Raw genomic sequence first — 27,429 nt, forward strand, 5'->3', positions numbered from 1 at the left:
ACATTCTGTTCTCTCCTTTTCCCATTACCAAGTTTCCATTAATACCAACTCAAATCATTATGTAAATTACATTCACGGGTGATTCATACTCAGTATCAAGACACCACTTGTTAAATGGGTTGTATGTCACAATTGCAATGTGATTTGTGGAAATAGCTGAACAAAACTATGGTACAGTGGGTAGGACACTTACCTGGCACAGTCATCCTGGGTTCACTCCCCAGCAGCCCTAAGCTCTGCTAGGAGTGATCCCTGATCATTGCTGGGTGTGGCCCCAAAGCAAAACAGAAAAACAGCTGAATGAAAAGGGACCTGGAATCTCAGGTCCAGAAATGAAACCTGAAGAATGGTGCAATCTTTGGTAGAGAACTTCAAGGAGAGGAAGTGGGGATGATCTACATGAGGAGTCCTCCGGCATCCCAAGGTTCTTTCTAGATAACCCGGCTATCAGTTCCACCTCAAAAGCCAGAAAAGGATGGGTTTCCATATGTTGATGATGATACTTAAGAATTTTATTTTTTCAAAAGCCCTATAAAATATACAATATACACAGTCCTATAAAAGTTAGATAAATTACAATGTGAGTCTCTACTGCACAACTGAGAAAGTCTTACATTCTTGGTATTCTCCATTTGGCTGTTACTTTTCAGTTTGGCTGAGAACAAGTTTCTTTGTATTCTTACTATTTTTGTTGTGGTTCAAGTTTACCAACTTACTTTATTAGCTGAACCATTGATCAATAGAAATTCATTGTGTTTTAGTCACAACTATTTTGCCAACAGTCATGTTCATCTCATTCTCTGTTGCCGGGAAGAACGAGCCAGGCGATGGTACATTCGTTGATGTCGCTTATTGTATTGGTAATCAGCAGTTCGTGAAAGTTCTTCCTTAACTGAAAGGAAAATATATCAATTAATACTTTGAAGACAGTTGAATGATACTGGTAACTTCCCACCATAAATGGTCCTTGACTTGCATTTCTGATACTGGTGGCCCCAGAAAATTTCAGAACTCAAGAACTATAGGTCAAGTCCTATTGGAGAACCTCTGCTTACTTCCTTCAACAATTCCAAATGAAATAAAAATGCTAATTTCTGTAGCATGGTTCTGGTAAGAGTGGACAAATTGCCATTGTGACAAAAATCATTGTACGCTAAATATATTTTAAGATATCCACCTCCAATTAGCATCCATTACTATGTCTATAAACCAGGGGCTAGAAATGGATATTGAAGTAAGATAGGATATTTGCTTCTCTTCCTCCCCCCAAATTTTTGGGACTTTTATGATTTTCAGATAAGTCAAAATATTAGTCTCCTTTTCTTACACTATTAATAAAACTTGACATTTTCAGATTTTTACTATCATTTATTAACCTCTTAAAATACAACTTCAGCTAGAGCTACTCTACTAAAATATTAAAACTTAATGAATAACATCATCATTCCTAGATTGAGTGGCATTTTCCAGTCCGCAGCTCCCTGGACACTGGTCGTTTCTCTTATATGCATATCATCTTTTCTGTATACTCTTACCTGATTTTGAATATTCCAGTAGTATTACTTCTCCAGTAACCCTTCAATTTCATGAGACCCTGACAAATATCCTTAAGATTTTATAGGTACATCAAGAATATATATATATATCTTTTTTTCCTTCCACTAACACAAACAGTTGACCCTGTTTTTACTCAATATTTTCATTTTCAGAATTATAAAATTATCCAAACTAGGGACCAGAAGCATATAATCTTTGTAGAATTGGGCCCAGAAATATTCTTTTTTGCTCCCATATCTGATGTATCTGATTTATACAATTTACCCCCTGCCAGGCATTTTATATGCCATTTAGTCAGAACTCCTGCATTGTCTGTGACCTGGTTTCTACACAAATGCTTGTCTTTTCGGTTGGGAGAGGGCGCATATGCACTAGATGGCAATAGTCGCTAGGATACATGAGCCTCGAGATTTCAAAGCTAATTTTTATAGAGCACTTATGTGCCAGAAACCGAGAGAAGACTTTGTATGTCTTATTTAATTCTTCCTTTGAAATTATGTCATTGTGATCACTATTATTATTCTACTTTATAGATGAGCAAAGTGTGGCAGAGAGAAATACAGATGAAGCAATTTACCCAAGGTCACAGAAAGTGATAGAATCCCAGACCGTATGATCCTGAATCCTATGCTCCAGCCACTCAATAAATAGCACTACTTTTTCACACAGATCATTATTAGTTCAAAGATTTTGACTGTGATGGCCCCTGGATCTAATTAAAAGATGAGAAATTTCTTCCATTTTGTTCTTTATTTGGGGGGAGGGTGGACCTCAGGAGCTGCTCCCAGAGATTCTCTGTCAACCTGGACAGCAGTTCAATGTGAGGAGCTGAGGATGAGGTGCTGGAGACTACGCTGGCCACCCTAGGTGTGCTCAGGAGCTCTCCAAGGCCACACCTTGCAGTGTGTGAAGGACCATGTGGTGCTGGGATCAAACCCTCATCTTAACTATCCACCTCTTCCTTTTTACTATTAATTACTGATGGATCATTGTACAATAGAAGCTTTGAACATCAACAATATACATTGTAGACCAAGAAAATGGGCCACCCAAATAATGAGATTGAAAGAGAAGAATTTTAAGAATGGAGAACTGGAGGAGACACCAAGTCATACTTCAACAAACTATGAGCTATCAACTCAGTAAATAAAGGTTATGTGCTAGGCAAAATGCAAATAGCAAGAGAAAGGATGTTTCCTCTTGAAAAGCTTGCAATAATTTCCATTGGGTCTATTGAGCAGAGTGGAGGGAAGAACTACATGGGCCAGATGAGGCAATGGCCTTGAAAACATTCGAGTCTGTTGTTATAGAAAATTCTGCAGGAAATAAAGTTTTCCCTTTTTACCACAGGTGAAGAAATGTATCTTGAAGGCTATTTTCATATAGAGGAGTCCTCCATGTCAATAGTGATAATTACATACTACATAAAAAGATTCACCAAATCCTCTCATAGCTTTTGTGCAATTCTTGCCTTGGTTAAAATTCTCACACAGTTGACTCTCAAGTTGGTGATAAATTTATTTACCTGGTTCAAAAAAGATTCATCCATTCAACAGATAGTTATTGAGTACCTACTCCATGCTCAATGTTTCCTGCTGGGTGTTGGCTGAGAGCAAGCTCTGGAGTTAGCCAGAGCTCAAATTCTGTCTCAGCTGCTTTCTAGAAAAGTGACTTGGAGGAAATGTCTAGAGTCATTATAATAAAAATGACTCTGTCTTTTTGAAAGTTATTGTGAGCAGTGGGAATAATAGCTAATAGTTTTTCAGGACAGACATGTTGAGCTTCTTCTCAGTAGCACCTCAGTTAATCTCGTACACCAATATTATAGCTATATCTTACAGATTAGAAAATCTTCAAGAGATCAGAGTGGTCATAGTTATAGATCAGGAATTTAAACCCTACTTGGGATGATTCTATAATATGAGCTCTTAATTTCTCTCTACTAAGCCTTAAGTTATTTTGATTACTCCAGTACTTTTGCCTATTTATTGATGACAACTAAAATACATATGTCAGCCTTAGTGAAAAGTATCCATTCACCCAGTACACTTTCAATTCTCAAGACGTCTATATTAGAATACAAGTTGTTGAAGGCTAGGACATGATCACTTATTGAACCTCATTTTGTATCTATTGCAAACAAAACTTCTCAGAAATTCAGTAGACATGATATTTTAATGGCTATTTTGCAGAATGCCAATTATTTTAAAATCCATTTTTTTATTGGCCAGTGATGATTTGGGCAGCAGGACTTGTGCTAAAAGTAGAGATTTAAGAATGTCAAAACATGGTGAGTTAGAATAATCAAAACTTCCACTCTAGGAGACACTGTCTCTTTGAAAGTTATGTGAGCAGTGGGAATAATGTGAAATGCCCATGACAATGGCTGATGAAGGGTTTGGCAATGGAAAGTTCCAGACTCAGTCCTTCACCTCCAGAGCTATTCCTTGAGGCAATTGACACAGATTGAAGAGTGCAGGATGTTAGAGAATTTTCTTTCTTCCTCTGTGAGAAAATTGATGTTCTCTACACGCTAATTAAATTTACATGCACCATTACCTCCTCACACTTGAAGTGTGAGGATTAATGTTGAATAATTACAATACCTCCACATGCTTTCCATCACATCTTAAAATGCTTCTCTTGTCTCTCGGAAGAGGTTGTATGAGGCAAGCAAACTGATTTTCTGTTTCAGAATGCAGGACTCTGGGGTTCTGTGAATCCACCAGTTAATTCGTCAATGTCCCTTTCTTTACAGGAACAAAATAGAAATGATTACACTTGCCATAACCTTGGCTGGAAGATTAATGATGTGACATTTGACCATCTATTTACAGTTTCTAAGTGGGAGAGGCTAAATGGAAATACAAAATGATAATATTTATGTGGAACTAAGTGATCTCATTTGACCTCAAACTGTACAGAAGATACTACTACTAATCCTCTATAAGAGCCACTACACAGAGAACTATAAATTTCAAAATCTACATGTTCTTAGAGATTGTTTTATTATGAGAAATTTGAATTTGTAATTAAAGGAATCAGATAAATATATAAAAAATAAAGGCATTCAAAGTCTGAAGTTAACATTGGAAAATACCATCAAGAAATATTCTCCCAAAGGGAGAATACACATCCCATTTGGGAAAGGGAGAGAATGTAAGTAAAGCAGTAATTAAACAGAAAACTCTTTGAGTGTGTGTGTGGGGGGGGCGGGGGTATTGCACCCATCAGGGCCCAGGGTTTAGTTGTGGTTCTCTGTGGTACTAGGGGATTATTTGTGGTGACAGGGATAGAACCAGGGTCAGCTGTGTGCAAAACAAGCACCTTACTCCTCTACCACTTCTCTGACTCCTGAGCAGAAAACTCTTGAGAATAACATAGCATGAATTACTTCTAAGCTATTACCATGATCAGTTTGCACTCATTGTCCCTGATTTCCTCATCGAACTAAAATTGAAACACACTCTCAACAGTGACACAGACAATACTTTGGTCTACTTGGCTGAGCAATTCTCTCTTGGCACCGTTCAGGCTCATTGGCAGGCCAATAACAACAGTGTATTTAAAGTCATTAGTGTTTGCTCCAGTAATAACTTCTTTACATTAAGTGATGGATGCAAAGATTTCTATTAGGCTATAATAAATAGCTCCTTTCACTTCCCCCTCCCTCAGTCTTCCTTGTCTCCTTCTTGGTAGTGCAGAAGTTCCAGGCTCACCAGCAAAATTCAGCAAAAGTGGTAGCAGAAGAGAGACACTGTGTTATTTTTAAGCTGTGCAATGGTCTTGCCTTAAGCCTTAAATGTGACTGTTCAGCTTTAACTTCAGGATAAGACTTAGTGGCATATAGGCTTGTCTTTCTTCTATTCCTTTGACTACACAACTAATGGAATCAGAACCAGAAATACAGATTTACAACATCCTTTTCAAGATTTTGCCAAAGATCTTTTGTGATGTTTTATAGCTGGAAGCATTTTTTTCTCTGTCCTGAAAGCTCATGGTAAAGATCTGTTCTAGTAATTAGGAAAATTCCTGGAAAATGTAGATTGTCAATCATTTGTTGAATGAATACACAAGACTATTTTCTGTCCAGAAGTATGATTCAAGTTTGGAACTTGATTCAATACAAAGCAAGTAAAAAAATTATGGAAGATTCAGTAATGTACCAGAACTTGAAATGAAGAGAGAAGGGAGAAGAGAGAATAGATCTTTGCACCCTTAACTCAAATGCTATGTGGGAAGAAATTTCAGTGTCATCGAGCACCTCGGGTGAGCTTGTCTCAGATGTGTTCTCTAGGGGCTGGAGCGATAGCACAGCGGGTAGGGTGTCTGCCTTGCATGTGGCCAACCTGATTTTGATTCCTCTGTCCCTCAGAGAGAGCCTGGCAAGCTACTGAGAATATCTCATCTACACGGCAGATCCTGGCAAGCTCCACATGGCCTATTTGATATGCCAAAAACAGTAACAACAAGTCTCACAATGGAGATGTTACTGGTGCCCACTCGAGCAAATGGTGAACAATGGGAGGACAGTGCTACAGTGATCTCCAGTCAGCGTACACAAGCAGGAAGGTATTGAAGAGTTCAGGGTGTCACCACGGTCACAATGATATCCAAACAGTGAGAGTTTAGCTCATTGCCCCATTTTATCCTGCATCAGCTCCCTGTGAGGTCAGCCTCCATTCTCTGAGGCAAATTGGCTTTTCTAGGGCATTCTGAAGGAAAGTGATTGGTTCTCTTATTCTGCAGAACTAAGGTGACAGCTAAGAAAAAATACTGTAGGCTCATTTAGTCTTTACAAACATTAAAGATTTGTCTCCATAGGTCATGCAGGAATAGTTAATGCTATAAAACCCAATCTCAAGCTATTTTGCAGAGACTGTTCTAAATGCCACTTGTCCTGCTGAATCATTTTCCCTATAGTGACCAGAAAGTAAAAACCCATAGGAGACTTGGGCATTCATGACATGGTCTTGGCCTCATCTTAAAGCTTGGTGCATGTTTGAGGTATGAAAATTATATCTACCCAGAGAGGCAACCAGATATACAATGTGAAGTGGTATAAAGCACTTAAGCTTCTGCATGTGAATCAGCATCTTTTTCCTGCCTCAAAGGTTATACAGCATTAGTGGGAGTTCTGGCACAAGCGTGATCTACAGAGGTCATGACAACAGACATGAGAGGCCTGCAGTGGGAGGCAGTAACATATTTCTGAGACTCTGAGGGGATACTGAGTTTGGGTCTTGAGGGGTTCTATTCCCCCTTTCAGAAACTGCTGTCCAGGGCTTGCTGATAAGAAATGGCTAACTGGTGAAATGTCTAGCACTTTGGTTGTGAGCACAGTGGAGGGTAAGCTAACATAATAAACAAATGGATTTATCACATAAATAGCATACAGTAAGACAGAATACTCAACAAGAGAACCATTTATTTAAAAAACGAGACAGGAAAAAGCTGGGGGCATTTTTGAGTACATTGTGACTGAACACTTGGATTTCATATAATATTGTTCATTCTCCAGGATTTCTTTATGTTCTAAATCTCAGAAATAAATATTGTACTATATTCTTTTTTAATGCTGTATGGGATAGTATTTATCATTCTAGATTCTCCATATCTGTATACATAATAGTTAGTCATTGCTTGGACCTGCCAAGTTTTTGTGGAAGAAGAGGGACTTTCAAGCTTTTATATAAACCTTGATACAATGCCATCCAAATTAAATACATATTTTTGTTGAGATGGCTAAAATACTCATTGACCTTTATAGCATTAATGTTTGCTGGCTATATAGCCCTGTTTCTTTCTTTTTCTTTTTCTTTTTGACCCAATGCTTTTTATTTATTTATTTTTCACAGTTACAAAATTGCTTATGATTGGGTTCAGTTGTATTATGTTCCAACACCCAGCCCTTCACCAGTGTAGATTTCCACCACAGTTTCCACAAAATGTCCACAGTTTCCCTCCCCCTGGTTCTCCTGCCTCTGTGGCAGGTACTTTTCTTCTCTCTCTCTCTCTCTCTCTGTTTATTCTCTCTTTCTTTTTGGGCATTATAGTTTGCAATACAGATACTGAAAATTTAGCAGATATATCACTTTACCTACTTTCAGCACTCAGATAAATGTTCAAAATAATCATTTACAAATATTATTGTCATATTGGTCCCTTCTCTATCCTAATATAGCCCAATTTCTTTCATTTCAATTAACAAAGAATAAACACTCTTCTTCCTGAACCCCACTACTCACATCTACATCAGTGGAAGCTTCTGAGGTTGTATAAGTTTTTGTTTTGTTTGGGTTTTGTATGTGTTAACATTTACAATTCCATGTAAAATTTATAGCAAGTCATTAAATACTTATTAGGACTTTATATTTGCCGAACAATGTCAAAGTACCATGTTTGGCACAATGTGGGTATAAAAAAATATGTGTGTGGGCACATACTCCCTGGCACAGTCACACATGCCTTCAAATAGAATAAACCAATCATGAGAAATGATTTAATGTTTGAAAATCTCTTACCCTTAGACACAGACAAGAAACCCTATGCCAACTACCAGGTCAATTTTTCTGAGACAGAGTTCCAGTTATGGAGCTCTATAGCTTCCCTGTAGCTCCTAACTGGAGCCCAGTAGCAAGTGTTCATAGTCTTACCCATGATCCTCACTACTGAAAGGATTAAACATTACCACATACACGCATGAAGCTATCTTGAAAAAGAGAAGTATCAACAAATCAAAACGATTTCTCCAGACAGATGGCCCACAAATGCTGAGAGAGCATTGGCTTGTCCCAAGAGTGTGTCAGAGGCCAGGACCTCACACCCCTGCCTGTGTGGCTTCACACTTACCCTCAATCAGTTTGATTCTGAAGTAGGCAATGAGAAGAAATAGCAGCAAAATCACTGGCAAGAAGATTCCAAAGAAGAGGAACCAACCAGGGAGCTCTCGCACATACTCTGACAGCACTGAGGTCATAGCCAATCTCTCAGACCCCCCTCCACCCCAGGCTAGTGGTGTCCACATTGAGACCAGGTACTGCGGCAGACTTCTTCAGAATCTATATTCGTTTTCTTCTGGGGCTCTGTCCTTTGCTCAGCACTTCTTGCTGGAACTTTTTGTGGACTTTGCTCTATTTAAACAACCCCATGAATTCTGAGAGGATTGCTGGCAGGTTACTCTGTAACTTAGCTCCAAAACATTGACAGCTGAGAGCTGAATGCCTTAGGCCATTCTGAAGATGAGGATTTATCTGGTCCCATGGAAATGATACCAGAAAGTCTAAGAGTTTTTTGTTTTCTATTTATTTGCGATGAAGTAAAGTTCCTGAATTCAAACAAAACTTCTTGTGACCTATCGTCTTCCCATATATTTCCAGACAATGAAGTTTTTTCTGCATTTTCTATTTCAGAGTTAAAAAATTACTTAGCAAACATGTTAGAGTACCTATAAACCTAGATAAACAATATAGAGAAAGAAAATATTCCTTCATATAGAATTAAAACAAAAACAGTCCAAGAAGGAGAAACAAGCATTCCGGCCCATTTGAAAACTTTTTCTGTTGTACCAGTTCTGGAAACTTTTCTGAGAAGCGCATTGGTTATTTTTCAATCAACATTGGTTCTACTAGAATCCACAGTCATTGATAGTTGCTGGATATTTGAAAATAGTAAATCATCATCCCTCCCTCTGAGAGTGGCAGAAACAGAAAATGACCACCGTAGTAATGATGGTAGGGATGACTAGATTACGCCTTTTTCTTCTTCCCTTGGTGAATCAGCTTTTGCTTGCTCTACTAGTACTTTAATCTCAGCCCTATTCTGTTTCTATAAACCACCATCCATTTCTATAAGCCCTACTCATTTTTATAAACCACCATTACTAATAGAAGGTAATACTTGTATGGTAATGATATGGTTGTTTAACAGGCACACACCCTTGGCGGTGGGGGAAGGGGGAGGGGAATGCACCATGTCAACATTGACTTGGTTAAGTTACCAGTGACTAGTGAAAATGCCCAAAGAAAGTGTCTACTGGGGCTGAAGCGATAGCACAGACGATGGGGCATTTGTCTTGAAAGAAGCCATGCAAGGTTTGTTTCCCACCACCCCATATGGTCTCGAAGCCTATCAAGAGTGATCCCTGAGTACAGAGCCAGGAGTAAGCCCTGAGCACTGCCAGATGTGACTCCAAAACAAACAAAAATGGTGCCTACTAAATGAAAACTAACTGACATCATTTTCACATTGAAACTATCTTCTAGGCCCACTGGTCTGCCTTGGCAGAGTCTGAGGGACGTGCTGCTGTAAAGCAGTATCTCCTAAATTCTTCCTCAAGGTCTTTGCATGGTCATATAGTTTGATATCAATGGTAAAGCTAGCACCTTAATTTATAAAATGATAAGAGTGGGTAGGGTCTCTGAGATGCTTGGCTGGCATCCAAATAATTAATATCTCCTCTCAGAAAAGAGACACTTTAATTTCAGAAAAGGTCTACAGGGTACTCTAGATTACATCAGCATTTGTTGTGTTTCATTTGCTTCTCTTCTTCACAAATCTTTGAGTGCTGCTATTACTTGTATGTGTCTTCCAATGAGATGATTGCCCAGTGCTCTTTCGGCTCTAACAGGAGATGCTAATTTGTAAAGCTTCAATCCACAAAGAGACTTCAGGAACAGGTGACATTATCAGCAAGATGTTAGGCAGCTATTAGGCAGACTGTGTGTCACATTCTTCCTTTTCATTTCATTCCAGTCAACAAGCCTTCATGGAATGTCTAGACAGAGGTAAGTAAGAGGGACAGCAAATATATACATGGCAATAATGTAAACTACCAGTTTGACATATGAAGGGCAATGGAGGTTCTGAAGAGTGATTTATTTCAGTTTAAGAGATGGGGCTGTGCTTATTTAAAAAGATAGGATTTGAGCTGAACCTGACAATGGGGAGCTGAGTAGTACTTTCCTCAAATAAATATGTGCCACAGAGCAGGGCAGAGTTTATAGAAGATAGGGTACAATTAAGAGCTACTAAATGATTAGAGTTCAAGCAAGAAGCTTACAATTTAAAGGTGGAAAGAGAAGTAGAGTTTACTGTCTTAAATATCCTCCTACATATTGCAACTTAGGATCTGGAGAGATAATACAGGAGTTAAGGTACTTGCCTTGATCAAAGGTACTTGGTTTGATCACCTTTGGTCTCTTAAGTACTGCCAGGAGTAATCCTGAGCCCAGAGTCACAAATAAGTAGGAAGGAAGGAAGGAAGAAAGGAAGTAAGGAAGGAAGGAAGGAAGGAAGGGAGGGAGGGAGGGAGGGAGGGAGGGAGGGAAGGGAGGGAGGGAGGGAAGGAAGGGAGGGCGAGAAAGAAAAGCAATCTGTATAGTAATGAACTGAATAATGGAAGTACGTGATCTGATTTGGTTTTAGGAAACTCTTGGAAAGTACTTTAAAAAATGAACTGTAAAGAAGAGAGATCAGAGTAGGGTGTCTGAACACGGTAACAAGATATAATAATCTGACTTGAATGCAGCTGACCCTGGTTCAATCCCCAGCACCCATGAATCTATTTCCCAAAGTTGAGAGTAAGCTCTGAGCATAGAGGGGTATGGAGCATCCCCTCCTCAAATATGCAAGAGAAGTAGTAGAATAGGAAGAAGGGGACAGGGAGACTAGAGATGACATGAACAGTCCTTCATAAATAATTAGATGAAAAGGTAGGGTAGTTACATGCCACAAATAATTATAAAGAAATTATTGAGTAATAGAAATAATTATATTTCACAAACATACATCTGTGAAAATAGACATATTACTTTGGGGAAAATAAACCTTCCCATTGCTTTCTTTAATAGCAAATGCTCCCATAGTTGATTGACATGATTTAAAGCCAGGTAATTGCAGATATTGAGATTTGGGAGTGAAAATCTGGAGAATTCCTATACCATCTGTTAAACTCTCAGTGACAGCTAAGCAAAAGTTGACCTTAGGTAATTGCGACCTGTTAAGGGTAATAGCAAATCATCAAGCTTTTGGTTTGGAGTCTGCCTTTATCTTCCTGAGCCATAAAGAATGACTCATTCCAGTGACATGCCCTAGAGCAATGAAAGTTCTGAAGTCCATCAGGGGGAGTTGCCAAAATGTCATAGACAGATATCTGAAGTATCAAATTATGTCCAGCTACAAAGTCAATTAAAAATTAAATACAAGCAAAACCAATTAATTTTGAATGTCGTGCCTCGATTTAATTACATGGGAGCTGTTTTGCTGAAATTAAGTATAACCCACAGTGTCAATGTAGTACTGATGGCTTCAAGCGCTCTTTGTGTAGAAAGAACTATATTTTTCTGCCCCTGGTTAATTGCCCCACTGAACTTGGCTCATTAGTCCATGTCAATCAAAGTAGTATAACTTGACACTTGTTCTGTAGTCAACATGAAAATAAATCTTCTGAAATCATGTGGCTCTGGTAGGCTAAAGGTACTCATAAAAGCAATGACCACACACTGACAAAAAAATGACTGAAAGGTAAAAAATAAGAGAGTTCACTGTCTTGTTAGTAACTCTTTCTTTTTAGCATTTCCTATTGGTGTAAATACCTCTAGTATTTATGAAATTTTGAATAATTGTACTTTAATTTTTATGTAGGGTGTTTGCCTTGCACGCAGCTGGCCTGGCTGAGCCAGGTTCAATTCCTCCACCCCTCTGGGAGAGCCTGGCAAGCTACTGAGAGTATCTCGCCCGCACGGAAAAGCCTGGCAAGCTACCCATGACATATTCAACATGCTAAACACAGTAACAACAAGACTCACGACGGAGACATTACTGGGCCCACTCGAGCAAATCGATGAACAACGGGAGAACAGTGACAGTGACAGAATTTTTATGTACAATTATTACAGCTACAATTCAGAAAGCTGCTTTTAAAATTCTTTCATTTTTAAAACAAAGCTTTCTTTTTGGGGTTGAGGGTCACACCCAGCAGTGGTCAGTGCTTACTCATAGCTCTGTGCTCAGGAATCATTCCTGATGGGCTCGGGACCATATGGGGTGCTAGGAATTGAACCTAGGTCATCTACTTAATCACTTAATCACTTAACTTCCCGTTAGTCGTCGATTTGCTCGAGCGGGCGCCAGTAACGTCTCCATTTGTCCCTGTCACGTGCTAGTGTAGCCCAATGGCATCTGTTCGCTCTGGGAACATGAAGAGCCTCAAACCAACCGTTCATGATCTTGACGAAGAAGTCTGACCATCTGATAGGTGGGCGGCCACGCGGTCTTTTGACATCCCATGGAATCCAGTCGGTAACAGTTCTAGTCCAGCGGTCGTCTTTAAATCTCATTACGTGACCAGCCCATCTGATTTTCGACACCTTGGCAAATGAGACAGCGTCCCTGATTCTTGATCGTCGATGGATGTCAGAACTCCAGATTCTTTCTCTCATTTGAGTGAAACGTGATATTCCAAGCATAGCTCTTTCTATTCTTCTTTGGGAGACCTGAATAGCGTTCTCATCTTGTTTGCGTAGGGCCCAGGTCTCTGAGGCATAAGTTAATGCAGGAAGAACAGTGGAATCAAAGAGATGTGCCCGGAGGTTCTTCGTCCTCTTAGCTATTGCTTCAACATTTTTGAAGGCGTTCCAAGCCGCTCTCTTCCTCCTGCGCAGCTCGGGTGCCAGGTCATTTGTCATGTTGACCTCTCGACCTAGGTACACATAGCTGTTGCATTCGGAGATGGTCGTTCCATTGAGAGCGAATGGGGCATCAGGAACGAGGCTGTTTCTCATAAACATTGTCTTTGTAATATTCAGCTGTAGTCCTACCTTTCCACACTCACGGTCAAAGTCGGCCAGCATTTGTGCCACTTGGCTGATGTTTGGTGTTATTAAAACATTGTCATCAGCAAAGCGGAGGTGGTGTAATTGCCGACCATCTATCTTCACTCCCATTCCTTCCCATTCCAGTTGTCGCATGATGTTCTCGAGGGTGGCACTGAAGAGTTTCGGTTAAATGGTATCACCCTGCCGCACCCCTCTCTTGACATCAACGATCACTTCTTTGTAGAATGGTGAGATCCTGGTAGTGAATCTGCAATACAGCTCACAGAGGATCCTGATGTATTGGGCTTGAATGCCCTGATTGGCTAGGGCTTCAATGACCGCTTCCATCTCAACAGAATCAAAGGCCTTCTTTAAATCAATGAACGTTAAACAGATCGGCATCTTGAACTCCCGAGAAACCTCAATGAGCTTGGTTATCGTGTGGATATGGTCGATGGTGCTGAATCCTTTGCGGAACCCGGCTTGCTCGCATGGTTGTCCTTCATCTAGTGTTCTGCCAATCCTATTTAGGATGACTCGAGTGAACAACTTGTAGATGACAGACAATAGGCAGATCGGGCGATAGTTGCCAATGTCATGGATGTCTCCCTTCTTGAACAGTAGTACGGTCCTGCTGGTTTTCCATTGGGACGGAACCTTGCATTCAGACAGGTAGCGAGTGAAGAGCTGAGCCAGTGTATTGATGAGTACTGACGGCAGGTTCTTCAGGTGTTCAGGTCTGACCTTGTCTGGGCCGGGTGCTGTTTGTTTCTTTACCGACGAAATGGCGTGTCGGATTTCGGAAGGGAGAACGTTGGGAACGACATATCCATCCTGTGGAATTTGGTATGTCGGCAAGTGGACATGGCTATCGAAGAGATTTGAGTAGAAGTCATGGATAATCTTCTCCATTGCCGTTCTGGAGGATGTGATGGATCCATCAGGACGTCGGAGGGCAGTCATCTTGGTCTTATAGTTGGCGAAGGACAGGCGGGCATTACGAATACTTTTCCCAGCTTCTGCCGCATCTACCAGTATTTCTGCTCTTCTCTCATGCAAGGCAAACACCTTACCTACTGTACTATTGTTATAACCCCAAAGGTTTTTTTTCTTTAAATGTTTTTAAAACCATAGTTTAGGAAATATGGTGACAATATTGATGAAGTTTGTGATATTGATGTACAAAATTACTGCACCCACCATTACCAATGTTCCACAAGCCCCCACCACTATTTCTATAGTGGTGTAGCCTAATCTTCATTTCTCCCCACCTCTTCCACCACTGCTTGGTGACCAATGCCAAAAGACAAGCAACATTTTCTTTGTAAACTTTGAGAAAAAATTCTATAGACTTTGATTATTCTTCATTTATATATGCCTTGACATGTGTCCTGGAAGTGCAAATTCGGTGAGAGTGAATACGTGCCTGGGTAAGACAAAAACCCTATCCTGAAGGAATTTTAACTCCAGTGGGTAGTGAGCAATAATTGAATGCTTGTATTGTTCTAACTAGTAAAAACTTCACAGGTTCATCTCATTCACTTATAAGAGTTCATATTCACTTATAGTGAATATCTGATTCACTACCTCTGAAATAAGCACTGTCTTTCTCTTCACCACTCTGCAGATGGAAAAGTTCAGAAAGCTTTTAAACCTCATTAAAGATCTCACTGTTAGCAAGGGGCAGCGGCTGGCAAAGAGATGGGTCACAAGACTGGAGCATACTCTGTCCATGTAGGACAACTCGTCTTGATCTCAGCACCCCTTAGTCCTGTGAAAGCCACTGGGAGTGATTCTTGTGCACCAGGAGTTAGCCCCTTGTGCTACCAAATGTGTCAAAACAACTATAATGAGGACAATTACTACAACAATGAATAACAAAAGATGTAGAAAAAGAAAGGAAAGTGGCAGGGTCAGGATTTGAACCCAGAGCCTAATATTTATCTACGATTCTCTATACTATAATCCAGTGCCTCTAAAAAAAAAACAGCAAAAGTGTTTTGCAGGAAAAGGAAACAGAAAAAGATAAAATTAAAAGAAAGTAATATTTTTAAGTATAGTTGTCCATAAAGGAGTCCTTGGCTTGTAAATCTTATCATAACACCCAAACATTGCTGGTTAAAGAGAAATGTATTTTATCTGAGTTAAGTCCAAGATCAAAATTCCTGCAGAGTTGGTAAGTGGTGAAGCCTCTCTTCTATATGTGTCCCCCACCTGGCTTCTTCTTGGACCAGAGAGTCCCTTGATGCCCCTTCCTCTTCATCAGCTATTCCAGTTACAGGGTATTCGATACCACATCACCACACCACCACCACCACCACTTTATAACCCAATTTATCATTCCTTACCTCTTTAAAGGCCTTACCTTCAAATATAGTCTCATTGAAGGTTAGGATTTGGAAAGAAAATAGGACACAGTTCAGCCCATTGTAGTCATTTTCTTTAAAAAGTAGATGTCTGAGCACAGAACTGAAGGAGAGTACTGGGAGGAACTTAATTCTAGATAGAGGGAACAGCACACACTCATTCCTGAGATGAGAGAAGTAAGGCAATATATAGTGACTGGAGCACATTTGAAAAGGAGACAATGATAGAAAACACACTGGAAAAACATTGATCTAGAAGTTAATCAACATTAAAAATGGCCAAGAAAATATGCTCATAGTACAGTCTATCAAATTTATATCTTGCTAAATGTTATTAGACATTGTTTGAAAACTGCAGACAGGTAAATGTAGAAACTACTGGAGTAAGCAGGTGTCATTATATTTACATTTTTTAAAGCTTGAACATGCTAAAGTGATTTGTAAATCTCAAGTCAGTACAGGTAAGTCTTTAGTCTTTTGTTCCTTTGATCATAAGTTTGCTTAATAGTTTTGGAATATAGGATCTGAGGAACTTGATTAGGGTATAGACCATAAGGTAAGGACATTTGTCTGGGTGCTCTGAGTATAAAACCTGCTCCTAAGTATCAGCATAGAGAGTGGAGGCAGTGAATAGGCAACAAATTATTCCAGAGAATTGGACCGTAGAGGTTTTTTACTTATGTTTTTGTAAATTGTATTAGCATATGTTCACTCCCACCATTTAAGAATCACCTAGTAGTGAAGTTCTTAACATTCTCCAAGCTCACCTACCCCACAAAATTATTTTGTAGAGCAAAGCAGTATTGTCTTATGAAATTTTCCAAGGATAAACACAACCCACTCTGTAATTATTTTGTTCATCTGAAAAGAATTTGTGAAACATGTCTACCTAAAACAGACTCTTTGTAATCCTGTCCTATCTGGTATGGTGATGAAAATGAGATGCTCAGTTCATTAGCAATAGACTGTGACAGCAGTGGGAGACATTTGCACTCCAGACTCCCTAGGGGAGCTGAGGGCACTTTGATACATCAAAAAGTGTTCTCTTGCTTGAAAAGACTTGGAGTAACTGAGGTGGAGTTCTAATGATTTCAGCTTTTCTCTGCCTTCACCCATTATGCTTTGGTTAATGAGCACATTTATGAAATAAGAGATAAGAACAGAAGTTGAGCTATGCTAATTTAATCAAATGAAGCTTAAATTTTAGTACCCTCATTTACATGGGCCCTTCCAAGATTCAGTCAAGGACACTACATTTGGTGAATTAAGATTCAGCTTCATTCCACTCCAGTTTTATCACTGTCATACCCCTGTGTCAGGGATTGTGGGAGCAGACATAGGTATTTTGGAACATCTACGGGAAAGATGAGTTGAGAACTCATATAGTTTGGGTTATTGGAATATTTATGTGGTTTGCAGTCATTTATGTGTATGGTAAAGTTACAGTTAGCTGTTATGATATCGGAATAATTTCCAGAAATGCTGCTACTATCCACTGTTGTATAATTTTTAGCATTGAGATCCAGATGTTCAGGGGAAAAAAATTTTATCACAATCTTAAAATGTCTTAGACATTCAATTTAAGCAGATTGTGGGATGTGCAGGAGAAACAAGGATTTTAATGTGCAGAGACTGAATCTACTCTTGAAAATTCTTCCAAACATCAGACATGAAAAACTACGAATGGGAGATTTGTTCTCATTTATGCCCAGTCAAAATGAAAATTCTCTCTGAAAGTGTATATAATTATAGACACAGAAATACATTTTGTGTTGAATGATCTCACTTATTTGTGGTATATAGAATGACTGAATGACTTATGGGGAAACGTAACACAGTAAAGTGGGGGTGCCTAAATCACCCTTGACCTCAGAGTAGAGGAAAGAGAGGGATGGAGAAGGAAGGAAATCAAGGTGGGAAGCAAGAAGAGGAGAAAGGGAAGTAATGAAGTAATGGGGGAACAGAGGTCAAAGCCCTTGGTTAGACTGGTGATGTGAGAGAGCGGCAGGTACAGCCAAACATCCAAAGCACAGACTCAACAACTGAAATCATGAAATTTAAACTATAACAACCATAACATCTTAAAATGTGCCTGTCAAAATTGCCACAAGAGAGACATATGGTAGAGGGGGCATAGGGTAGAGGGAACTCTGGTGGAAGGGGGTTGACACTGGTAGTGGACTTGATGCTGGGGTTGTATATTGTATGTCTAAGACATATATAAATCATTTTAAAATCACTGTCCTCCCGTTATTCATCGATTTGCTCAAGCGGGCCCAGAAACGTCTCCATTTTGAGACTTATTGTTACTGTGTTTGGCATATTGAATGCATCATGGGTAGCTTGCCAGGCTTTGCTGTGCAGGTGAGGTACTCCCAGTAGCTTGCGGGCGAGATACTCTCAGTAGCTTACCGGGCTCTGAGAGGGGCGGAGGAATTGAACCCGGCTTGGCCGGGCTGGCTGCGGGCAAGGCAAATGCCCTACCGCTGTGCTATCTCTCCTGCCCATTTTAAAATCATAGATATTTAATTTAAAAGTACAAGTACAAAAAGGAAATACACTTTGTGATAATTGGGTAAATGTTATTTGTCAGAACTCTTGGACTGAGAGTGAAAACTGGGAGTTTTAGTATTTCAAAACCATAATTGTATCTTTGTACAATGTTCTGTATTTTACAGGTCATTAAGTCCTGAGTTGCATTTTGTTTTGTTTGTTTGTTTTATTTTACTGGATCGTCTCCTGGCAAGGCATGAATTTCAGAATAGCTTTTGTTTTTCATAATATATGACTTCTACCAAAATTCATTTATTATAAGGTGGAATTTTTCCAGTAGAAACCAAAATCAAAACCTGAAAAAAATGACAAAAGTTGTAATGAATAATCTGTTAGCTTTCCTACATTTGTAATTTGTTTTTCAGACTACACTAGTTTCAGTTTTGTACTTCTTTCTTTAAAATAACTTTCTCCCAAATCTGTAAATTTTGGATCTGAGAAACAGCTCTTCTGCTCCATAAGAAAATTTTTCCAGGAAAGTAAAGGTGGAAATGAGAACCGGAGAGTCTGGCAGACAATTTTGTAATTTAACGTTCTACAATTTCTGCCTTTTGACATGATTTCGAGAGGATATTAACATCATCTCACTGGTCTCTGCATATAACATCTCTAGGGTGTCTCTAATCTTACCAAATTACCATATTCAATATTAAAAGGGGGCAATTGTCTGGGAAAAGCTTCAATGAGCAAACATTAAACTTAATCAGGATATAATTCATTGATGTTATGAGTTTCTTAATTTTCTTTGTAAATTAGAAATTAACTTTTTCTGCAGTATAGTATTATCTCTAAATACATGTCACAGAAAATAATAATCTAATGTGCTATTATACATAGTCAGAGCTGACGACTGAAATTTAAATTAGTTTTTCTAAAAGAACGACAAAAGCACAATTTATTTTCCCTTTAGAAAAAAAAATGTCCCTATGCCTTCTGCTGTATGCAAACAGCGAATCCACAATGTCCTTTTAAGCCTGAGTGTTTGCAGAGGATTGACAGCTCTGACAATTCCTTTACAGAAACCCTCTTTTTGGGGGTTGAGAAGTTGCAAGGTAGAGATTCATTGCTACAATATGGGCTAAATTCTCTCATTAAGTTGAGTCAGTATAATGCACAAGTCAGTATTAATCACTGGGGGTAACCTATCGGGCCATTACCAGAACTTTTTGCCAAGGTAGTAACAGGAAAATAACAGTTGTTTGTATAAAGGAAACTAGGAGCTCATTTGCACAGTTACTGGAGGCAACAGGGAGATTAATGCATGTTGTCAGTTCTACAGGTTTAATTTCAGTTGAACTAAAATAGCATCAATATACATCACCCCTTGCCATTCATTCCTCCTGAATGCTGATTAATTTACTCTCATTTCACCCTGAATGCTGTCAGGCAATAATGAGTTTAAGCCATCTGGCAGTTCTATTTTATCTTCCCCACTACCCCCAAAAGGCAGCAGAAAGGGGGATATTCTTTGCATCGGCATCCATCCAGCTGCTCAGAGTCCTCACCTTTCCTCTTGGGGAATGCAGGGCAGATATGCATCCTGACAGTGGATTCCTGAACTGACACGCAGTTTTATTGTGTTGGAGCTGGTGAGCCGAAGATCCCAATTTAAAAATTGGGAGAGATGGAAAACAGAACCTGTATGTCAGCAGAAGCAGTTAAGCATATATATATATATATATATATATATATATATATATATATATATAGAGAGAGAGAGAGAGAGAGAGAGAGAGAGAGAAAGATTTGAAAAGTACAGCCACAGTTACAAAGTGGTATTTTATAGATACAAAAGATCGCGTGGTCGCCCACCTATGAGATGGTCAGACTTCTTTGTCAAGACCCTGAACAAACTTTTTGAGGCTCTTTGTGTTCCTGGAGCAAGCAGATGCCACTGGGCTATACTAGCACGCAACAGGGATGATTGGAGACGTTACTGGAGCCCGCCTGAATAAATGGATGATTAACGGGATGTCAAGTGATCAAGTAATTTTATAGATATATAATATAAAGTACACAGAGATAAGGCTATTTATAGACACATAAAAGCAATATTGTTAGCATCGTTTTTACTTTTAAAATAACATAAAACCATCTGGTATCAGTAATTGGTCTCACACACATGTTTTTCTTTTTAAGCTATTTTCAGACTAGTCAGACTATTACCTCATTAATGGTAAAAGAAAAATTAATAAGACTTATATATAAAACCAACTTGATATATAGTACATAGTTTATATACAATAAATTTGCCTCTTTATTCTATATTTCAACGTGTCTAATACATTTATATATTCATGTAGTCATCACAAAAAATATCATCCATTGACTTTAGTAATCTGTCCTACCCTTAGCACCAAGTAATCTCTGATATCCTGTCAATGTGGATAAATTCATTTTGACTGTTCTTTGGCCCACACCTGGCAACTCTAAGGTTTCTCCCTGAGTTGCCAGGAACCACATGGTGCCAGGGTTTAAATGCGGATCTCCTGCATGGAAAGCATGTCCTCTAGTCTTTGAGTCATGTCCCTGGCTCTAAATTAATCTTATTTTAGAGTGACATGGAAATGGAGTCTTACAGTACAGTATAAATATTTTTGTGACATTATTGCTTAGCATAACTCATCCATGTTGTTGCATCTTTCAGTAACTAATTCCTCTTTGTTACTAAGTAAGATTACACTCCGTATCCATGATCGATATACCATAATTTGTCCACATATTCATCAGTTGATACACAAAATTGTAATTTTTCACTACTCTGAATAAACTGCATAAAAATTCCTTGTGTCTATGTGTATTTTCATTTGCTTTGAGTAGTATGTAGCATCATATCAGAATGTCAACATAAATGTATGCATTGTCTTTATAAGAAATTATGTAATAGCTTTCTAAAATAATTACAGTTTTGGAGTCTGCTCATTAATTCTTGGTATTCTCATTTAAAATTTCTATCCTGTATAATTGAGGTTACTTGGGAATGAATAGATGTGGATTGTCCTTGGACAACTGTGTTGAAACAATGTATTTATGAAACTATCATTAGTAGTGTTGCAATTTACAGTATTTCAATAAAATGGGGGGAGAATGTTTTGTCCATGTGAATGGGTATGTGACAGTGCTCATTGTGCATTTAATTTGAATTTCTTAGAATTCATATTTTATAATGAGTTAGGTATGTTAAAGTCAGCAGACCAGGATATCACAGTGATTGAGATTAGTAAGAACCACAATGTCAGAACATCACTGTAGCACTGTCCTCCCATTGTTCATGGATTTTCTCAAGCAGGCCCAGTAACATCTCCATCGTGAGACTTGTTGTTACTGTGTTTTGGCATATCAAATACATCATAGGTAGCTTGCTAGGCTTTTCCATGCGGGTGAGATACTCTCGGTAGCTTGCCGGGCTCTCCGAGACGGGCAGAAGAATCGAACTCAGGTTGGCCATGTGGGCCATTTGCAAGGCAAACGCCCTACCCGCTGTGCTATCACTTCAGCCCGTCAGAACATCAAAAAATATAAAATAAGAGGCACAATGAAACACTCTGATGATTGAAGATATTGAACATCTTTTCATATTGTTATCTTTTTATGTTTCTGACCAGTCATCTGCATTATTTTGTGAAGTGTTAATTTTTTTATCATGTTATATTATTAACTGAATTCTAATTAACAAAATTTATTTTGTATTCTTGTTATGTCCTTTCTCGGGCATTTGTGTCACAAAAATTTCTGCCGTTCTGTGGTTTATCTTTTCTTTTCCTTATAATGTCTTTACAAGAATTAGGTTATTAATTTTTATTAATCCTATTTACCTTTTAATTTTTCTTCTATGGCTCATTCATTTTATGTTTTACTGAAGAAATCGGTGTCTATCCCAAGGACATGAAGATTTTTGTTTGCATTTCTTCTAGAAGTTTAATAGTTTTAAATATTACCTTTTTATTTCTATGATTTATTTTGAGTCATATTTTTGTATTGCCAGAGATAAGGGTCTTGGTTTATTTCCTCTGGCAACTTTCATTTAAAAATATTTTCCTTTCCCTTTTCAATTAAACTGGAATTTAAAATTTAATTGAAAATCAATTAACCATATATATGTGGATCTGTTTTTGAATTCTCTATTCTGTTGCATTACTCTGCAAATCTACTCTACAGTCAATACCACAGTCTCTTGATCACTGTAGCTTTATGTAGAGTCCGAAATTCAGGAAGTATAATTCACTTTGAATTGTTAGGCTATTCTAAACCCCTTAATTTCTAAGATAATTGCAAAATCGAACTTACAACCAAACAAAACAAACCTGCTGGGATTTCCATTGGGTTTGCATTAAATCTCTGTAAATCAATTTGTACAGAATGAAAATTTTAACAGTATTGAATCATCCAATTCAAAAACATGATCAATATTTTCACTTATTTCAGCCTCTTCAATGCTCTCCCAATAGACTTCTGTAGTTTTCACAGTATAGCTTTGCATATATTTTGTACAATTTATTCTTATTTTATTTTGTACCCTAATAACAAATGAACCTTAAAATTTCCATTTGTTTGTTCATGGGTCGGTAGAAACACAATTCTTTTTGTATATTGACTTTGCATCTTAAGACCTTTCTCAAGTTGCTTATAGGTATTAAATTTTAATAAATTCCTTAGTGGTTTTGTGGATCATGATTAAATTTTCATTTCATTTTTCATTTCATCATCCTGTTATTCGTCGATTGCCTCGAGCAGGCCCCAGTAACGTCTCTTTCATCCTAGCCCTGAGATTATATTCAAGGCTCTTTAGGAGAATGAGACCCATCATTGTTACTGGTATTTGGCATATTTGGTACGCCACGGGGAGTTTGCCAGACTCTGCCCTGTGGGCAGGCTACATTCGATAGCCTGCAAGTTTGTGCAAAGTAGGAATAAGACAATAAGATGTCATAAAAAAAAGTTCTGTCAAGATGTCGCGCGGCCGCAAATGCGGCCGCGCGGTTCCGGGATCTGTATTTTATGTATACTCCTAGTAAAATTAAAATGCAAAAAGGGCATTGCAATTTAGATTCACAAATTACTTCAAAGAACTTCTCAGTGATTCCACTGCACATTAGCAGGTACTTGTGTTACAATTACAAGAAAATTTGAAAATATTTCATATTGTGAGGTAGTCATTTATGATTGTTCTAACAATAATCATAAATTTATAAGTGATTTGATATTTTAAGAGTTTTAGGCTGACTTGTATAAATGCAAAACATTATACATATGCAAAAAATAAGACAGTGTCTAGAATGTGTTGGGGGTGTTCCCTAACCCACACTCCCATCATTTTACTTGACCTCCAGTATATACATATATACCCATACACTTTCAGATCACATTGCTATAAAACATCTATGACAATAAACTTTTTAAAGGCGATGGGAGTAAGTAAAGATGAAGGGAAGATAAGATGCAAACATTAAGTGGAAACTGCTATCCAGTATTTTCTCATGCAAGAATTTTAAAATGATTTTTAATTGTTTTTATTGTTAACTAATACACGATTTTCTGCTTTGCAGAAGTCCACAAAAGGAAGATAGAATACCAATGGCAGATGAGTACTATGAATACAAGCACATAAAGGCCAAACTGAGACTTTTAGAGGTCCTCATCAGCAAGCAAGACGTGGCCAAAACTATTTGAGGTTTAAGAAATGTTTGTGATTACCTTAACCCAAGAAAAACTTAAGTTGATTTTCCTCTGCTAATCTTGCTATGTGGTTTCAACATATGGAAAACTGAAGCACTTTAATGGAAGTATTGTTTTTGAGAAAGTATGACAACTATAATTAAAAATGAGAAGGAATTTGAATGAGGGGATATACCACAAATAACATAATTGGAGGGAGTCAGTTCCTTTGTGTCAAGGAGAGAAAACTTTGTTAGCCATTTTCATCATCACCAGATGTTTTCATTAAAGCATGCACATGCCGCTACCACCAAAAGCAAACTGCCACTTTCCACATTTCATTCAGAGCTGTTTCAGTGTTTCTATGCCCTACCTTTCCTACTTTCACTGATGAGATATTCTAAGTTCTCCTTTTGATTTTTTATTGCCTAGATGCTGCAATGTTTTTATTTTTCCGTTTTGCCAAACATAACAAAACAATGATATAAATCGCTTTAGCAAAATACAAAATAATGACTTATCGATGGTGTTTAAATATGCATTCATTTTAATCTACTGAAAAAATATTGAGATAACTCCAAATCGCATGAAAGGGTATAATTGCAGCATGAGTTGAATCTTGAAGACTAGAATCGCCAGCACTTCCAACCTGTTGTTTGACTGTGTTATTTATGTTATTTATATTAGCTAACAGGAGACAACTGCTGTGTTTCAACATAATAAATATAATAGAAAAATATTTTATTTGTATTGTTGTATAAAATATTTACAGTCAAATAGAATATATAGTTACATTTTAATAGCAATTGTATACATGTCATGAAACAAGTTTCCCTTATCAAAGATGTAGTTTGTAAACCTCAAATAGTTGTATATCTGTCCTGTTACAAGTAGTTGACTTCAATTAAACAGCTTTACGAAGGACAATATTCTGATTCATAAAAGTTATAAAATACCAGCTAATACAGAGAAACATTAAGCCTCTGAAATAATCTGCTTCTGAAATAATCATTATTCTTTCTATCCAAACTATATGAACATGTGAATTTCTTCAACTTCATGCTTAAACATTACAGAAAAATATAAGTACAAACATGGTTGGTACAAGAAAAAAATGTCAATCATTTACTAATTTTTACAAAAGTAAAATTAATGTGTTTCAGTATAACATAACAAAACAATATACACTAAATCTGATGAAGTGAATAAAATATTCTAGCTTCTTAAAGGTATCATGACAATTTTCAAACCTTTCATACAGAATGAAGCTACGGCTCATGAGAAATCTTTTAGACCTTACAAAGTAGAGACCTTGGAACATTAAGAAAAATGTGTATTCCCAATGGAAAAATAGTCATATACTTTAAGATATAGTAAACAAAAATTAGCAGTCATACCTATGATCACATTATTTACTACAGACAAGTCTCTATCCAAAATACCTATTTTTAAATTTTAATGCAATTTTATTTTAATATAAACAACTCTCAGTTATAGACAAAGATAATTCACAAAGTACATGCTCTCAGAATTAACTTTGGTAATCAGAAATGTAAATTTTCAGATAACAGAAAATAATTGCTATTTTTATGTAGAAATAAAAAATTAGCAGTGACATATTCTAGAGTGTTTTAGGATACTAAAGATCTATTAGACTTAAGGGACAAGGTAGTTTATTTTTTAATCACTTAAAACTCTATTAGACATTTCCAACAAACTACTTTCTTATTAGATATATTCCTTCACACATAAAAATTAGAGTTTGCCTCTTCTTACTGATATTTTAAAAATCATATTCCTATGTATCAACATAAGCCATCTTTGGACACTAGAAGATATTTCCCTACTTCCCTAACAAGTGGGCTATTGAAAAGCTGGATGTTACATGTCATTTAAATTTGAGAAAATATTGGACATTAAATAATTAGAGAGATTAAATTTTAAGAATTTTATTTCATTCAAACATTCCTGTTGTCTATTTTTCCCTTTCTTCCTCTTCTCCTTCTCTGCCCTTCCCTATTTTTCCCTCCCTCCCTCCCTCCCTCCTTCCTTCCTTCCTTCCTTCCTTCCTTCCTTCCTTCCTTCCTTCCTTCCTTCCTTCCTTCCTTCTTTCTTCCCAATTATGTTGGCTAGGACCACCAATATGATGCTGAATAAAAATGGGTGATAATAATGTTCTTTCTTGGAAGTTTCTTGTCTAGTTTCTTGGACTTTCAACCTTGCAAGCACAGATTTGAATTTGAAGTGACTTGAGGGTATCCCTACTACAGAAATTTGGAATTCTTTCTCAGCTTATCATTTTCCTGTCAGCAAATTCTAGCTGCCTTGTTTATCCCTGTCTATAGTCTGTGAATCCTGCATTCAGCAAGGTTCTCTGTCTCTGTTTTCCCCGTCCCTGTCCTGTCTGGAGACCTCTCTTGACTAAATGCCTGGATAATGATAGGACTCACCTTACATTTTATACTACTGTTTAAAATCACAGTCCTCCACTGCACAGTGTCTGAAAATAGTATTTCCTATGTTTTCTTTAGTTTTTCATCATTTACAGTGGGAGGGTAATTCTGGATCTTGTTATTTATTTCTTCATAAATATAAATAGAAGTAGACACTTTAATACTTAACTATTTACAAGTTTTTGTTATTATTATTCTGTTGTTGCTGTTAATTTTGAAAATTCCTCTGTGACTAAGTCAATTTCATTCTGATAGAAGACATACTGTCAGCAGTGACTCTCAACCTGTTTCACATTAGACTTAATTGAGAATTTCTAAAACATACCTATGTTCATACCGTTCTCTTAGGAATTCTGATTTGAACCAAGACTATATTTCATTGTCTTTTGCAGTGGGAGATGAGTAGCAGTGGCTTGGGAATCCCAGGAGTCACTGCCAGCAATTCTCAGCCTTGCAGTGTGGGCCTGACAATTTGGTGCTCAGGTTTAGTGATGTTGAAGGCCCATCTATGGTGGGGATGGGCATGTGGTGCCATTGGTCATATTCAGGACCTTGTGTAAGGAAATCATATGCTCCAACAGTTTGAATTATCTTCTCAGCCCACCGTCATTCTTAAACTAGTGCAGTTTAAGGGCTTAATAATCTGTCTTAAGGGCTGAGAACTGCACTAATTTACAGAATTTTCATGACATCCTGGTTTGACAGATATACCATGTCCTAGTTCTCTTCATCCCTGTGTTACCCACTTGTGGTGAGAGTTGTCACAGCAGGAATCATCATCCTCAAGTTATCATAGTTATCACAGTGTATCATGCAAAAATACCATAATTTTCTGAAAGTGTGACTGGCAATCACTGGAGTTTTGGAAGTTAATCTTCCTTTACTCTCATCTTCAAGTCCCAATTCTCAAGTTTCCATCCTTTCCTTGACACAACCAGGGCCATCCATTCTTTCTTCCCATTCATTCCCACTGCACCACACATCACCCTAGAAGACATCACCTTAGTTCTTTATTAAATAACTAAAATA

The 27,429-nt window shown here is 37.8% G+C and overlaps 1 protein-coding gene across 1 annotated transcript; it reads right to left on the reverse strand.

Annotated features, from left to right (window-relative positions):
• Nucleotides 1-707: 707 nt before the first annotated feature.
• On the reverse strand, nt 708-27,383 carry SMLR1 (small leucine rich protein 1). Its single transcript, XM_056126367.1, is given in 4 exon segments — nt 708-892; nt 8,410-8,556; nt 8,591-8,690; nt 27,285-27,383. Coding segments are annotated over 4 exon segments (450 nt in total). The 3' UTR covers nt 708-788.
• Between the last annotated feature and the right edge of the window lie 46 nt (nt 27,384-27,429).

This window comes from Sorex fumeus, unplaced genomic scaffold, assembly GCF_029834395.1.
Source record: "Sorex fumeus unplaced genomic scaffold, SorFum_2.1 ptg000061l, whole genome shotgun sequence".
NCBI classification, from domain to species: Eukaryota; Metazoa; Chordata; class Mammalia; order Eulipotyphla; family Soricidae; genus Sorex; species Sorex fumeus.